Here is an 18065-nt window from a genome sequence, read left to right on the forward strand (position 1 = left end):
AAAACAAGCATCTCCTTCCCTCGCACTGCAGTGAAAGGCAGCATTATGAAGTCAGAATATTGAAGAGTTGACACTTGGCTTCCACAGTCAAGACAAGTCTCCAAAATCTTCTAGCAGCAGATGAAATGAAGAGATTGATGCCAGGTATATTCAGAATTTTGCACTTGGCTAATTGTATGCTTTGTTTTGTAGCTATTTTCAAGCTCCTGATCAAGAATTTCAACTGTGATTTTCTGGAGAAATGAAGTTGGTTTTTTAAAATTGTTTAATGGTCTGACATTAAGAGGGTGCACTGTAATCCACAAAAAAACCCAAACCAAACCCAAAATACAATGTAGCAGACAAACTCTCTCAACACTTGCAAACTGGAAGAAGCTTGGAAACCTCCCCTCCTAACTCGCTAGCTGACATGCCAGGTCCTGGGTATTAAAAGAAACACCACAGTAGCAGCTGAAAATTTGTGCTATGCTAAAATATAAGTTCAATAAGCAAGAGATTCCCACAACTCTAGAAAAGTCTCAAGTGTTTAACACTGATTTTCCCACTTAATTTTTTACTTCTTAGCTGTAGTGGCCACTGTGACGAGGCTCCTCCTCAGCTGGATGCCTGGGATACTTAGAGTTCCTCTCCCCACCAAGGAAGAGGGGCTTGTCACTGATGGCTGCTCCAAGTTCTCCAGATGCAGACAACTCGAATTATTACTCAGTTTACCAACTTAAGCCAACAGTGCCTGTGCACTTCTAAACAGGCCAAGCAACTTGTTGAATACTGTTAGATCTATCTGTAGGAACCTTTTCCTCATCCCTCATGCACCTCTCTCTGAATCACATTGGGCTTTCTGCATCTTCAGGGAGCATAATTTCTTTAGAATAGCTAAAGACAGGATTATCTCAGAATAAACTGCCCTCCTGGTATTGCTTTATTTGAATTACTGGATCTTCTGTTTAACATAAGATGACATTCAAGTATTTTGAGATCTTAACTGAATAAAGACAGTTCTGTCTGTGAAAATATTTACAGTAACCTCACTAATTGATACTGATTCCAGCTTCCTGAATCTCATTATGGTAAACTGGGCATTGCTGTGAAAGGGAAACAAAGAGGAGATGAATGAAAACAAACATGCAGAAACCCAAACAACTGCTTCAAGTGATGTTAATCATTACAAGAAACCTGTCAAAACCATCCCTCTGACTGGCATCTGTCAAAACATCTCAGTATTTCATCATCACACAGCCATTATTTAGATGGAGACAGAGGGTGCATCAGTCAGCACTAGACATCTCACATAGCTCTGAATTTCTACATGGATTATTCTGTATCTTAGAGCACTCCAGACATGGCTTATTTCATAGGATTTCTCTCCTCTTTCTCCTGGATGGCCTGGAACCATCCTCATTCCCATATCCTCAGAGAAGGTGTGGTGCCTGGCAGCTAATTACACAGAATGAAGTGCTGTTTTCCCTCCATGTTTTCTATCCAACAACCCACAAGAGATGTCAAAACACTGGAAATTAAGTCCTGTTAATATAAAGAGAAAAAACCCAGCCAAACTATTAGCCCTGGTTTTTTTTTACGTTTCCTGTCTGGACATGGTTTAGGAGTCCTCCAGCTATTCCAAATTCTAGTAACGCAGTACTGAAGAATGAAGAATCTGCTTCCCAGAGAAGAGACAGAGATCAGCATTTCAAACCCGCACTCTCCATTAGCAACAGATGCCAGAGCTGGAAGAATAAAGCAGAACAGTTCCTTCTTTTCTTTTAGAAAATACTCATGACTACTTCCCTGCTAAAATACCTTCCTTACTGAGCACAGGTGGAATTTTTGGCTGAGCAGGACAGATCTTCCACCAGACTACTATGGCAGAGCAAGATCAACTACTTCTTTACAGATGTGTCTACTCAGACAAGTTTCTTCACTCTTGACAAATGAGGAAACCCCTATGTGAAATGAACAGTCACAGAGCAAAAGTAAACAAGCCTAGTATTTATAAACTGTTTGGTATCCTGTTGTTCCATAAATAGTTATTATTACCCAGGAGATCAGATGTGCGTTAAGGAGAAGAAATGCCTGGTACATATACTGACAAAAATCCCCAAAAGGGAAACAAAACAGAGAAATGTTGTGGTTTCCTTATTTTAATTTTCTTTCCTTAAACTAGAATATGTAAGCATATTTTGCCTTCTTCAAATTCTGGACATCCTTTCTCAGATGCTCCAAGAACAGCAGGAATAAGTCAGCAACAGTAGACTGAGAGCTGGCCTGTTTAATCAGACCCTTGGGACCAGCATCTTCCTCTGCAGATGCCTAAACTCCACAGACACTGTTTAAGAAACAAATCAAAAGCAAAGAAAGCTGGCCACCACTAGCTCTAAGTTGCCTTTTTTTGCTACAGGTTTCACTAAGACTATCTGGAGCCGTATACTGTATCCATGCATGAGGTTACACATTTACAAACAAATTGTTAAAACATAAACACAGCTCCCAGTACAGAGATATGCTGTGCTGCTCATCCCTAATTCACGCTTGGTGAAGCAGCTGGTGTGGCTTTGAACATCCCTGAGGCCATTCCAGAGCTGGTGTTTTCTTTCCAAACTGGAGGCAAGACTCTCCCACCACAACAGCTGCCATCCTATGGACTTGCTCATGCTGCAGGCCAGCCCAGGATAGCACATCATGGAGCCCAGGGATGGCTTCAGGGACAGGGAAACTCATCCTGTCACAAACAGCTTTCCCTTGCTTTTCATTTTTGGGTGACTCAAAACTATTCTACTTTTCCTAAAGCATTCAGGGGAACTGCTTGTATTTACTCAGTGTAAATTGTCTGTAGGGTAAAAGAAAAGGGAAAAAAGAAAAAAAAAAAAAAGGAAAAAAGGTCTGAGCCCAGAAACAAACATTTCTCGTGGCTAACAGAGCATCACCTTCCATTAAAAGTTGCAGAGACTGAGTCTTACTAACAGAGGCAAGTCCAAAGTAAATCAGATGCACAGACCTTTTCATCCTGGAGTAAAATCACTGTGGTTTTGTGCACCGGCATAGTTATATATTCTTCTGGTTTCAGGTGTTCCAAGATCTCACAGGATGTCACACATATTTTGATCTGTTTCATTCCAAGATAAATTAACTAACTTCTCAGCAGTCTCTTTATCATACTGATATCACCAGTGTAAACATGAACCTAGGCTGGCACAGCTGATAAACGGGTAAGAAACATGCTAAAATTGGTGTGACACAAATATCAGTTTAGAAAGGGGAAATCATATAAACTTCAAATCTTCTTTTCTCTATTCCAAGAACTGTACAAGGTGTGTTACTTGAAACTTACATAATCCTGAAGCTTACATCAGTTATTTAAGCTGGAAAAAAGAGCAAGTTAACATGGCAGATGCAAGGATTTTCAGAAGAATCACAATTAAACATTTCTCAGGAAAGTTGGACACAGTTTTTATGGTTTTCAAACTGAACACTGGAGTAAGCTACAGCCCTGACTTGCACAAAGGAAGTTCCTGTGCAAGTAACTCAAAGTGGTTCAGGAGAAAAAGGACATGATCATTCTTAAATGTACGGCAGATGACACAAAAAGGAAACAACTTTTACTGAATGCATGAATCTCCAGCATTTAGCAAGACAGAAGCAGAATAAGAACCCACAGTGAGTAATAAAAGTGAAATCTGCTATGCCATTGCACCGCAGTGTGTGGCAATGCCCTCGCCCTGGTTTCCAGCATTACATTTGTTTTGGGTTGGGCAAACTTGGGAAACAACAGGAACTTCACCAAGCTACTGTGATCCCTGGCACTACTGCAACAGTTACAGCATTGCTTTGATAGTATTTAGCAACTCATTTATGGACTTTATTTTGCTGCATACTTAGCTCAGAATTGTAGTAAAGGTACCAAGAAAATAGTTGCCAAAGGAGCTTCTGCTGTTCTCTCTGTGGTGGAGTCAGAGTTTCTACAACATTATCTGAACAATGTTCTCAAGTGACTTTTCAAATTGCTACAAAGAGAATTTATAATCTTTTCAGATTTTACCTTCATTTGCCTAATGTAGAATTGGAGGGTTCCCCAGACTGTTTCTAATTTGGTCTAATAATCTTGCATAAATTATCAGGCTGCCTTTTCATCCATATTCTTAGCCAAAGTACACTGGCTCAGTGACAGCATTTGCATGCACTGACACTCCTGAAATGTTTCAATAATAGAACAAAGTGAGCAGTAATAGAGGAGAGGGAAAGATAGAAGAGGAAAATAATTTGACTTGAAATCTACCCAAAGATAGGAAATGTGATGAAAGCCACCAGTAGGGAGTTCAGAAGGAACAATTATCCACTCTTGAACATAATTCAGAAAACTTTGAGGAAAGCTGCACACTTTCCGATAGCAAGAGGAAATCACCAGTGACATACAGAGTCTCAAAGATACCAAGGAACTCCTTGGGACTCTGGGGAGATGGTGGTCTGAACCAATAAATATGAACCTTCAGAAAGTCAAAGTCAGAGTTTTAATCAAAAGAGATAAAAACAATTTCATATGGGAATGTGAGGAAGAGAAAGAAGGTAAGACTTGTATATCAAAACTACAGTGATATTGCAGCTTAACCTTCAAGCTCACTGATATTTTTCATTTCTTGCATTCCTTGCTCATTGATATCTCTCTTCATTCAGATGGATTTAGATCCTCAAGCAATCTTTCCTGCAAGCTTTTCCTGGAAGTAAAACATTCTTACTGGTATAGCTTTAAGAGCAGATGGGCCACAGCAACAGAGCCCAAACACACATGCACAATAAAATATGCTCATTTGGTGGCTTGAATTAAGTTTATTGCTTCTATTACAATCTTACATGCTCACGCAAATATGGTTATTTATTTATACAATTGCAAAGCTGTCCTTCCTTTTTTTTTTTTTTGTTAACCATCCACAATTTAGAAATAACTTCAGTATTCCTCAAAACAGCAAGAAGCAAAAAAAACCAAAAAACCAAACCAAACAAACAAAAAAACCCTCAAACCAACCAAAGCTCTCTTGCTCCCACTCAAACATATGATGCAAGGTACTCATATTAAAGCAAGAACACATATGCTCTGCATCATGTTTGAAGCTAGAAAGGCACATACTCAGTAAAGTCCCTGTGTCCATGTTCCAGCTTTCATTTTATAGTCTCACTTAGTTCCAAAGTCACGAAAAAGACTCTGAAGTCATACTTTTCAGTAACAAAGCCTGCACATCACATGGATTCACATACTTCATTCTAAACTCTTGAGAGAGGTCAAACATGATTTTAGAACAAAAAACGGCTCTGATACAGAATCTACTGTCATGATCAGCATGTGGGAATTGCATGTATTACTACACACATTTGGTTAAAGGTTAAAAAGTCAACAGGGAATAGAAAGAACAACCTACATGAACTGAAGGCGAAACCATACTTGTGCCTCCTGAGCATCAGCTCTGCACATCCCTGTCCTGGTGCCCAGGCTGCTGACTGAGTTTTTGCAGTGCCATCACCTTAGCTCTCCAATTCTCAAGCTGCACCCTTGAGCAGGGTTTGTACAATGATATGGTAATTTCATAAACTGAATCGGTGAACTGGTCTGGATTAAAAATAATCTTGCACAAAATTAGTAGAAGGATGGGGGAGGGAAAACTCATGTTCAGCTATAAGGATTACTTCACTTACCCAGTTCATTGCACTGTGCATATGCAGCTCGGCTCACTCAGGTAATGGAGCAGCACAAAATCCTCTTGCAAACGGTGGGGATGCAGAAACAAAAACAGAGCCTTTTCTTTTGCTCTTTTTTTACACCTACTCTTACATTATGCCATGTCTACTTCAACCTGGCTGCAGCAGCATGCACATCACCAGAAGTGAGGCAATGAGCTCCTGCCATTGAATTTTGTTTTGAAGTACAAGCTCCAGCTAGTCAATCAGTACATGAATTTCAGAGCTAGCAGTGAAGTTATGTGTCAGGTTTCATCTGCTCCTCTCTGGAATTACATTCCCAAGCACTGTTCTCTACAACAAAAAATGAATGCACGGAATCTGCCATAGAGAAGTTAAGCTATATGACCACACTTTAAACAAAGCTTTAGCTACCACCACTTCAGTACCAGAGGTTTGCAACACTCTGGACATGAGTTAACAAATGCTGCTTCTTAATCTCAGCTTCCAGCTACAGACAAGGCAGGTGCAAAGGATGAAGTAGTCAGGGTGTTGTGAAGGGCAATCCAATTGGGCCAGTTATAAATAGCAACAAGAGCTCAGACAACAATCCTAGTTCAAACATTAAAAGCAAATGTCTCTTAACAGACTGTGCTGTATATTCCCTAGAGCCAGCCTCAGCAAAAATATTTTGTGAGATAACATACTTGTCACCTTTAAGTAGAAGTATGAGAGATTTAAATATCTCAAATGAGTCCATGACAATAAAACAAACATAGAAATTTTACCTGTTGTATACTCTGACCCCAATTGTCACTCAAAATCAACACTAATACATATTTTTTTAAAATCATCCTCTAAGTAATTGCTTTCTAATTATACCTAATACCTGACACACTAAGTGCAGAGGTGAAAAAGCTGAGAAAATTTTTCCAGAACCAACATATAAAGGAGGAAAAGGCACCACTTCATAAAACTCACAAGGAAAGAAAGGTAGGGAAGTGCAAAATATTCCCTTTGCCAGCAGTGACAGTGGAACAGCAGCTGACTGCATGGGAAGATGTGTTACTGGAAAAGCCACAGAGTTCTGTGTGGGGAAGTGCTACCCAGACACCAGAAGTGGTTTGAGAGGGTGTGTGTTTTGGCTTGCATGTTTGTTTAGCCTGGGATTTACAAAACACAGAATAAGGAGGTGACAGGAGGTAAGGGTGAGCAGCAGCAGGCTCCAACCCCCTGGCATGACACAGGCCACACATTTAACAGCCTGGAGCTTGAAGAAATGGAAAAACCTGACAGCTCAACTGACCAGGGTGCCAACAACTTCCCTTTTAGTCTTTCTTTCCCCTCCTGCAAGTTTAGAACTCTTACAGCTACAGTTAACCAAGAAAATGAAGGAAATTGATGATGTTCAGTACTGCCTAGAAGAAAATACATCTACATCAACTTGTCCCTTCAAATTCAAACTTCAATAATGATATTTTCCCCAAACACCCTTCTGGGCACTGGCACATATGAAGTTCTTTCCAGAGCTGTGATTACAGCAGTTACTGGGACTCCAAATGTAACTGCGAGCTCTGAAACAATCTCCATCACACACTATTCCTGAATGAATAGAGAGATTTAAAGAACAAGAGATTTAAAGAAGGGACAGGGATTTGAGTGCTCCCCACTCCCAGAACAGCATCAATCCTGTTTTGAAGGAAAGCAGAAAACTCTCACAGTAGTGTTTGGGACACAGGGACCCTGACTTCAGTGGAAGTCTTGAGATGTGTCCACTCTTCGTTGAACACAAGCTGCTTTCACAGCCCACATTAACAAAATTAACTACCACAGTATGTTTCAAAATGAGATGTACATTATACTTAGAAAACAAAACCCCCTACTATCAATAACTAATTCAGCATATATATATATATACACACAATTTTATATATCCTAAAAGATTAAGAGATCCTGCCCACTGCACCTAAGAAGACCCCAAGCTATGCAGCAGATGCACCACAGTAGTCAGGCAACAGTTTTGAATCCCTGTAGCAACACTCAGTGGCACATTAATTATCCAGCCTATTTCCTCATGAGCTCTCAGGAGCCACATGAAGCTGCCATCCTTTGCCTTCTTCTGCTCTCCTTAAATAGTTAATCACAGAGGAAGCAGCCATCACCAGCACTGACAGCCCCCAAGCACTGAGCTCATGTCCTGTCACTTCAGTACAAACCCATGCTGGGTATGGCAGTAATTCATGAGGCATGGAGACAGTCAGACATGCATAAAGTCAGTTTCAAGAAGAGGGTTAAAAATTTCTCTTTCTGGAATATTTTTTTCTGCATATCTAAACAACAAAGCAGAAATATGTGGGGTGGACAGATGCTATTGTGTGCTTGTTATAAGAAGCACAGCTTCCTGAAAGGAGATATGGAAATGGATGTGGAAATACTTAGGATCAGAAGACCACATTTTTAAATTACCCTGACTCCTACTAAAGCCTTTGCTGAAGCTCCAGTTCCACCCAAAGTCCCTATCCCCCACCTGCATATAAGAATGGGGTTTTTTCCTTAAAGCATAAAAACTGCAAAACCATATTTGTAAGAGAGAAATGGCAAAGAAATTTTTACCAAGCTCTGATGTGAAGCAGACAGGAGTCTACACTCCAAAGAAAGGCCTTCTGGTGTTGCCCCATCTATACTCCCCTAGCCTGTGGAAATTAAGAAAGGCACAGGAGTCTATGACCTACAAAATCAATGGGGAACTAAACATGAGAAAAAAACACCCACAGAAGAATTACTTCAGAGAAAGCCACTGAAATTTCTGTGGCTGGCATAAATCCATGTCATGTAGTCTCTGCTGATGTGAAAGCTTTAAAAATTTTGAACTTTATGTACAAAGAAGTAATTCAGCATGAAAATATAAACCCAGAAGACTTTACAGGAGAGCTCTTTATCGTCTGAGTGAGGAGCAGGCTACAGTATTAAAAAATAAGAGGGGGGAAAATCATGACTGCAAAGAAAATACCAATTACTAATCAGTAGAATTTCACACAAGAATAATTAAACAAACCAAAATGATGTTATTTCTTAATTGACTTTAAAAGGTTTGTGATCCATATAAGGTTATATATACACACTTGGTGCTATATTTCTTAGCACCAAGCGACTAGAAAATGCTTACAATAATATCCTTGGTGCAAAAATAGTCTTATGTATCTGAATCACAAATTATAAATATTCACTCTTGGTCACAACATCAACAGATTTGTTGTATATTGGATTTCTCCATTTTCCCTTATTCTGAAGTACTTTCAGATGCTCTTTAAATAATTCTTTGCCATGTTCCCCTACCAAACACAGATACACAAGTCTGCAGGCTGCAGACATTCCCTCTCCATTTACTGCCTCCTCTAATTTTTAGTATCAGCTGCCAAATTACAAGAGCTTGTGGCTGGAAAATTGCAGCTGAGTATTGAGTAGCTGAACTGTCCCAGGCTGGCATGTCAGCCACAAACCGTGGGCAGAGGTCTCTTTTCTCATTTGATAAAGAATAGGGCATAGAAAGAGCTGTACACAGGCGGCATCGTTTCCACAGCAAGGCCAGACTCGCAGGAGACTGCAGTGTTACACAAATACAAGTTAGTGTCTTCTACAAAAAGGTCAAAGCAATAACTCCAGACTTGTAGGTGACCTCAGACCAACTAAAATAGTGTAATTCACTGAACATAGTAGTCTAATTCACCAACCTACTGATGCCATTTTACCAAACACACTTGCCATTTTCTTTATATCATTCTGAAACCAGTAACCTCAGTTCAGGCACTTTGATCCTGCTGTTGGGAGATCTGCAAGAGGCAGAGCCCTATTGTCCTGGAAAGTGAGAAATGAGATAGCTCCTTCACTTACAGTGAGCAGCAGACCAGCTGGCCAGACCTGACACCGAGATGCAGTACTGAGATCATGCACCCATTTCTCTTGGTGTGGAGCCACTGTCGTGACTCAGATTACAGGATGTTTTTCTGAAACTATGTCACATTAAAAAATGTGACAGAAAGAAAGGCATGGATGCAAGGGATTAGACCAGACATCCCTTTTGCCCAACACCTGATGTCTGTGTCCATGAGACAACACTCCAGTAAAAAGCCTAAGAAAGAAGGACTACATCAAGCTATGTGCTGCCCTCAATATCTATTTAGGATGCAACTAAGAGAGTTCCATACCTGAATACTTAAGAGTATATTTTATTTTTTTTAATCTTTTGCCCACTATGGAGCCCATTCACAGAAAAATACAACTGGAAATAGCATGAAATAGCACTTACCTTTATTTATTTTAAACCTGGAGCAGAATATATGCATTTAGTATCTCCAAATCTTGTCCAATTACATCATTCACTATGTTATACAGGCTAGTGAACACTCTCTGCTTGCTCTACTTCACAGAGTATAATTAAGTCCACCATACACCCACAAACTGTCTGATCAGTCTTGGGTAATAAAACAAATTATGTTGTGTCCACAAACACTCTCTTATCTCTATCAGAACTGAAATTGGCCTGCCATTTTCTTGCCCCACCACTTACCACTGTGAGATCCCTCTGACATACCTCACAGTCAGCTTTTGGTCTTACCACCTGGAAAAAAGTGGTAGTGCTTTATTATTCATCCTCCATTCCAGGTAGTTTATGAGCACTTAGAACAGCAGAGATCCCAGAACACTTTCTTCCAGAAGACTCCAGGAGTAACATCCTTGTACTGTCCAATCTTATTTTTTCCACACAGTTTCCACTACTTACCTAGTCACTATCTAATAACTACAGAATGACACCAGTTTAACTTTCCAAAAATATTTCAAACAGCAAGTTTGGTTATTTTTGGTTTTTCAAGCAGGAGTTTGTTTGGTTTTTTTGGTTTTTTGGGGTCTTTTTGTATGTGTGCATTACAGTTTTGCATTGTGGATATATTGCATTAGTTAAATCACCTTTATCAAATGCTGATCCAGTCATTGAAACAACACAAGGAGATTTACAGGACAGAAGTTCCTGCTGCAGGAGACAACTTATCTCCACTCTATCTGTGAACAAACATTAATTCTATTCTTTATTTTTAGGTTCTAAGAGGAGCCTGATACAGAAACCAGGCTTGCTCTTAGCATCCACTTTCCCAATGAATCCCCCAGACCCTTCTTGAAAAGCCCAGCACGTTTACTGCTTTTCATTCTTCCATTCTAAGGCCAATTTAAGCAATGATTACACACAACCGTGTGTAACTCGGCAACTTCAACACCGAGTTCCTCACAAAGTGAGAACTTTTCCTAGCAATTCTTTGTGTTGGAATTCACTCCAAAACGTCAAGCTTCTGTCACATTCCCCCAGCCTGTGCCCTGGAAATGAAGGGTCCACATGGGAACTGTTCTGCAGTGAATAGCAATGCAAATAACTTCTCTGCTGCAGCTTTACCTTCCCTCAGCTAACATGTAATATTATGAACCTCTATCAGCTCATCGAGATCTCTGACAGGTTTTCTGCCTTTGACAGTTCGACAAAAAGCTTTATTATTTTTTAATGTCTCTACAAAGTTGTTCCTCAACATTTTTTTTGCTCTACCTCATTATGGTTTATATTTAACTTGCCAAAGTTAAAGCTCTTTACTAGTCTCCTCATTTGGATACAACTTCTGCTTCAGAATGATGACTTATTTCAAGGAGTCTTGTTTACTTTACTTTTAAGCAAGTCATTGTTCATTTTTGTGGCTTTTCTTCCATCTCTTATTTCCCCTCTCTTCTCACACTTTACCATTGAAATTGGACGCAGTAGTCTAGAAATCTTGGATTGTGATGTTTTGAATTGTAATTTTAAGTCAGTGTTTCATACAAAATGCTCAACTTCTTTTGTGCAGATATGAAATAGCACTCAAGAAATGGGATTTTGTTAAGATGACAAAGATTTCTCTGTTTCAAAGACAGAGTTTTTTTCTATCTTAAAAGTAAAATCTGCATTTGTTCCTCCCAGATGTTTTATTTCATGTTGGATATAGTAACATATATTTTGTTGGACTGTGGCCATTTAAATCAGGCAATCCAGATTGTTCTCTAGAAAAAATTGACCCTTTATTTACTACTCAACAACCTAAGATTTTTTCCAGATAGGTTTATTGATGAAGGGATCAAGCATTGCTAAAATGAGAACTTATCAACTGAGGACCTCATTAAAGCAAACAAACAAACAAACATACATACATTTAGTCTTTCCTTATCATCAACCACATTTTGGTATTTCTCAGGCCATTGCCCTTTAATCCATCCAGCATTTGCTTATGCTTGCTAAAGTCTGAATTCTCATTCTTACCAGTAAAAAAGCACTTACCAGAAAGAGCTACATCCTCTGAGAAATATTTATTTTATTTCAACTATTTCCATATTTTGCATATTCACATTTTAAATTGCACTAAAAAGTCAGGAACCTTAAAATGGGAAAACATTTATTCATTTTATTCATGCTTGAAAACAGCCAAACCAACTTTATCCAAATATTAAAAACACCTAACAAAACACATATTACCACAAAGACCATGCCTAAAATATGTCAGTTGTAGAGATGATGATTTCTTAATGATACAATCAACTGAAAACAAAAGCTAGAATAAAACAAATCATGCAGCTTGAATCTTTAAATGAACAGGCATGATAATTTGGTTTTAAGAGTTCTAAATATATTGAATACCTGGCTTGGTAATATTAACTTTGCATAGTTCTCTGAGTACAAAGAAAGTTGCAAAAGAGAAGGAATTTTAAGTGTAGCATGATTATTTTTCAGATCTACTGGTCAGCCATCCTTACAGCAGTACTCAGTAAAATAATGAAATGTCCAACACTGAATTCAGTTGGCAAAGAAATCAAAGATATCACAGGAAAAAGCATCAACATGAGTTAAGTTTTAGGGTCCATGTTAAACAAGAACCTGAACATAAATACCTGGTGAGAAGCTGTCTTTAAAATTGTTAATACAATTTTTCAGTGTATGAAAAAGACAACAACCACTTGCTTTGACTAGAGACACGTTTGTACCTCTTTGCATGGATTAGTTCAAGGCAGTCAACTACTGGGAGAAGGTGACTGAACAGAGATCTGTAAGCAGCTGCTGAGGGAGAGAATAAATATCACTTCAAATTCTAGGAGGCTAAAAACTTCCTTCTGAAAGCCAAAGTATTCTTAAAATTAAAATAAGATTAATAGTTTTGCAATAATGAGTTCATCCTACTCTCTACTATTTACATTTAGTATGTATACAAACACAGATTTAAAAGCACTCACTTTCAGTTCTAGTATTTATATTCTACCCAGAGCTCCAAAGTTCTCACAGAAGATAATACTGAAAATTGTTTGGTTTACACCAGTGATGGAGAACTTCAGTGTTTTGTTTTGTTTTTAAGGCTTGTCTGGAGTATCTACTGGTTACAAGGCAATGGTTTTGGTTTTTTTTTTTTATTTTAAAAAAGCTTCTAGTCACCATCATTGTCAACAAAAACAATGACAGAAGATACCACCAGTTTCAGGCTTGGCTTGAAGGCCATGATCACTCAACCTAAGCTTTAGATGCACAGGTCATGGAAATTCCCTCTTTAAAAGAAATAAAATACCTATTTTGGAAAAGTGCTAGTTATGTTAAGAAGTCCACAATCTCGTTTGCCAAAGAGATCATTGCACTAGAGCATCTCTTCCACGTGTACAAGAAGCTTGTAAAATGGTCAAACAACCATTTGGCCAAATTTTCCACTGAATGCTCAAAACTGAAATCCTTGAGCCTCAACAGATTAACGTTCCTGCAAATCTATCAGCTGAACTGTCTCCCAGCAATTCTATAAACTCCAGCCACCTGAGGGATGCTTTACCCTGTTCTCCCAACAAAAAGCCCAAAATAAGTACAACAAAACACCACACTTTGCTATCTGCTCCAGATAATTTAATTATGACCAAAGCTTCCTAAGCATTGCATCATCTGGTACTAGCAGTTAGCCTGGCCACACATTTTTATAATGCACTGACAACATAATTTGTTTTATTACCCAACACCCAGAAGTCTCTACTCTTTGAGCAAAGTCCTAGTCAGGCTGAAGTCAACTAAGCCATTGCCACTGACCACTCAAATTGTCCAGAATTTCAACACTGGTCTCCCCGTGAACCAATCAAGTAACAAAATAATGACACTTTTCAAGACAAACTCTGCCTATCACCCACCTTGAAGGATGAGAAGTCATCGGGGGAAGTGGGAAAAAAACTCCCACAGTGATTACTTACTTTGGGAAGATGACAGTCATGAGCGCTGATGCATAGCCTGGCTTGCACATTCCCTCAGAGAAATTGGCATACTTTGATGCCAGTTCCGGAGGCCTGTGAAAAGACAAGTACAGGATCAGGACTCTCCTGGCTATGAACTAGTTTTTTCAATCATCCAAGTAATTTTTCTCCTTAGAGCTTTGCAGAGAACAGCCGCAGGGAGTAATTGCAAACACAGACCATTATTTATTTGTTGCACTATGGCATCACAGAAGAACAACAAACAAGGGAGAGAGGTAAAGATATCTGAAATACCACTAAACCACTAGTTTTGCTGAAAGATTTTCATAGCCAGCAAGGTAAAGCTCATGGAAGAAAAATATCAATAATAATTTTAAACTTCAACCTTTCAAAAGGCAAAAAGACATAAACAGCACTTTGCTCTGGCTATTTTTCTAAGGTATGATCAAAGTTAAAATTATAGAAAAGTATTATTTAGAAGATTACTTAAAGATAGTTTCAGGAATTTGAAATAAAGCTTGAAGCAGTAGTAGCAGGGTATCATCAAGGGATGAGTGCTTTCAGTCTTTGGGAGAGATTACATTGATGCTACTTTGTTGAGGTGTCTTAATTCAGCTTGACTAGTGACTCTTGGGCCAAATTTAGAAAATGTGGGTGTTTTTTCATTCAGTTTCTGTACAGAAACAAGAGTAGCAACTCAATTAAAGACATTTCAGTCCAGCACATGCATTTACCAAGGTCTACTGAGTTACCTGAAAGAAACGTTTAATTTTGTGTCCCTATTCACCACCTGCAGAATTTTTACATTTATCCATTTCATTGAAGTATTACAAGGGTAATTAATTCACCTGTGCTTTCAAAGTAACATTAGATATCTTAGTATCTATTAGGATATAATGTATATAATCCTCTATAGTATGAGGATTGTTAATATTCCTTCAAAGAACAACAAAAAAAGCATTTACAGTTCCACGCTCGACAGTCAGTGGAAGCTGCAAAGACTCATTGATAACACTGTTCTTGTTGCATCATTATCAGCAACAAGCAAGTAATGAAAGGTTTCTTCCTCCCGTTCAACAGCAGCACTCAAATGAAGATGACAGTGCAGCTCACAGAGCAGAATCACAAAATCAGTTCTGAAGAGCCTGTTATTATCCCAATCATGTTCTTTCCCAGGCATCACCATTATCCCTTAACCAGCAAACTACTACTAGCTGCAACGAATGTGGATTCAGAGTTTCAAAGTTACATATAGGAAGGACAGTAACTCCATGCTGAACTGGGAGTAACTATTCTTCTTGTACTGGTCCTGCATTACTTCTCAAGAGGCCAATAGCCAGTTCCAGCTGGATGGACAATAGATAGACAATTAATTTTACAACTAGCTGCATAGAGTACAAAACCACCTACAGCTCTTAAACTATAGGAAAATTGTCTCTCTATATACAGAACCCCTGCAATTCTGAATATATAGATACATACAGAACCTCTGTGGCTCTTAAAGAATAAAATCTATTTCTGCTGAATAAAAATCTAAACCTTCAACAGCTGGAAGAGAAAAGAAACTAGAAAAGATAAATAGTCACTGTAAGTATTTTATTTTGTAAGGCCTTTCAAGCTAAAAAGCACCACAAAAAGCTTAAGAACACAGATCCTATTTAATTCTGCCACAGATATCCTGCATGGTTATGGTCCAAATATGAAACATTTTATTACCAAAATTCTGTAGGATGGAAGAACAATACATTTGGCCATTTACACTGTCAGTTATTTACAATAAAGTAGAGCTATCTCTAAATACATGATATAGACAAGAAGAGAAAGACAAAGGTGTAGCATTATCCAGGACAACCCAAATCCATGAGTTTGGTCTCCATAGGTGATGATGTGGTATCATAATACATTTCTTTAAATGAGAGAGAGATCAGAAAACATCTGAGAAATGAGCATCCAAAATTATTTGTGTTCTTACACCAGTCAGGATCTCTTTATAAACGGGCACATGAAGGACTGAAAAAACAAAAGGTTTTAATGGTGCTAAAGTATATTATATCCCCTTCTGACACAGTCAAAAGGGACAGCAGGATGTATTGATCATAGCTTGTTGAAGCATTTCAGATATGAAGAAATGTGGGAAATTGCAAATCTAAGCTTGCTAGAATTTTAATCTTTAGGCAACATTCAGAAACCCCTAATACCAAAACCTCCAAAAACAAGTAGAAAGCAACTGGAATTTATCTGCAGCCACCACTGTAGTGAGTCATTGCTGGCAAACTTGTATAACTATTTCAACAGCAGGCCTGTCTCAAATGACCTCAGTGGTCACACAAAATATCTTGTGCCACAAACACAGGCATTTTTCTCTTTTCTGGTTTAATGGCGCTTTCATTATCAAATTAAAACATCGCTCAGATGCCCATCATGGTGTTTCTGCACAAGAATAGCAGACTGAGACCCTCCTGCATGTGAGCCCCCAGCATGCCAATCACTGCATACTGATGGAGGGGAGCTGTCAGTACAAACCCACAAAGACACTCAGAGCTGCTAAAGCCCCCAGGCCGAGCTGTTAACATTTCTCAGATGTGATGAAGTTCATGATCCAAAGTGCCAGAGGCAGAACAGTTCTCTAAGCCAACCATAGCTGCCATCTCATATCATTCAACATTTGCTCATCTCCTTTCTTTGTGCCGCATTTTGAGTTAGCAAGCTACAGAAAACTAGAAAGGGGCACTGTACATTTCAAATCCATCTAGGGACATGTTTTATTTGTTCAGTCTCTTTGAAATAGGCATTGTATGCTGTCACTGCCAACATGCTCATAATGACAAGCCCCTAGTAGGTGTAACCCAGAGCAAATTTAGAGTAAGGCTGGGTACAGCCTTGCTGTTTACCATTCTGCTACCAGATGAAGCTATCCAAGTTAACATCATTTCAGATACATTCATTTGCTTTGCGGGTATTTTTTCCTGCAAGATCCACAAACCTTGCAGAGATCTGTGTTCCATAAATTAGGGTGTGAAACACACTCCACTAAACATCCCATAAGGAACTACACATCTTTCAAACTAATCCAACTTTGAAAAAAATCACACTGTGTTTGTAGCTACGTGGTCCCATAATAAAAAAAGTGTACAGAACTAAAGTCTACAAATGAGCATCTCCTTTGCATTTGATGACAATGTATCTACTACACCGCTGGCTATATAGGTGTTTCTTTGGCAATTATTTCCAAATAGAAAAACCAAACACTTTTACTTTTTTAGTGCTTTAGAAGCTAGCAAATAGCTTCATCTCACTAGCCCCATTACTGTGCCTGGACTCCAAGGCCATCCTGATAAGGCAGCCAGCCAGGAGCATCATAACACTTATGACAGAAAGGTGTAAATCTCCTCTACATCTTCCAGCTCCAGATACATTATTCCAGCTCTCAAGTCTCATGCTTATGCTGGGCTGAGGAAGTTAAAGAGTTAGTGGAGACAGCAGAAAGAATGTAATTAGATAACACTGTGGACCCTTTAAATTTTGCTCAGATTTTGTGCAGGAAAAACCCAGTAAAGTAAAAAATTTCTCCAGAATAAATGAGAAAAACAAGTCACAGTCAGTAACTGTAAACATCTGCTGTTTTTAAACAAGTGCCTGCATGAGGGTGAAGTTAAAGGGAAGTAATTGGCTTATTCCACTGAAGAGAAAATGCACTCTTGCTTTTTTCCCTGAATTTTCTCTTATGAGACCAGCACACATCCTGAATTCTTATGATATTCTGTGCTTCTCTACACTGTTATGTGGACATCAATCTCAACAAAATTTCACAATTTGGATAAGTTAAAAATCCAGCTGCTTTCAGAGGATTTAGAAAAAGTAACAAGATTTTTCCTTCTGCTTGCATTTGGCAGACGTGTGTCTTCTTTTAATCTCAAATATGAAAACGTCACCATGGTTAATTCCTTCATCGTGTCCTGATCAGGGACAGCATGTCATCCTCATAGACTGGAATCTAAGTCCTTTTAAATAAAGAAATTAGAATTAAAATGCAGTGTTTAAATTACTAAAAAAATGGCCACAACTAAGCTAATGTAATTGAATATTACAAAATCTACTTGAAGAGACAGATTTTGCTGCTTTGT

General features: G+C 38.7%; 1 protein-coding gene across 13 annotated transcripts in view; it reads right to left on the bottom strand.

Moving 5' to 3' along the window:
* ST3GAL3 (ST3 beta-galactoside alpha-2,3-sialyltransferase 3) overlaps positions 1–18065 on the bottom strand; it is a 180324-nt gene that overhangs the window by 95722 nt on the left and 66537 nt on the right. For all 13 annotated transcript variants that reach the window (XR_012057133.1, XM_030278917.3, XM_072932793.1 and 10 more), the window contains one exon: positions 13942–14034. Coding sequence is in view for 12 of the 13 variants with exons in the window: in XM_030278917.3 (XP_030134777.1) it covers positions 13942–14034 (93 nt within the window). In the remaining variant the exon portion in view is untranslated. The remainder of the gene's footprint in view (positions 1–13941; positions 14035–18065) is intronic.

The sequence above is a fragment of the Taeniopygia guttata genome, chromosome 8 (assembly GCF_048771995.1).
Source record: "Taeniopygia guttata chromosome 8, bTaeGut7.mat, whole genome shotgun sequence".
NCBI lineage: Eukaryota > Metazoa > Chordata > Aves > Passeriformes > Estrildidae > Taeniopygia > Taeniopygia guttata.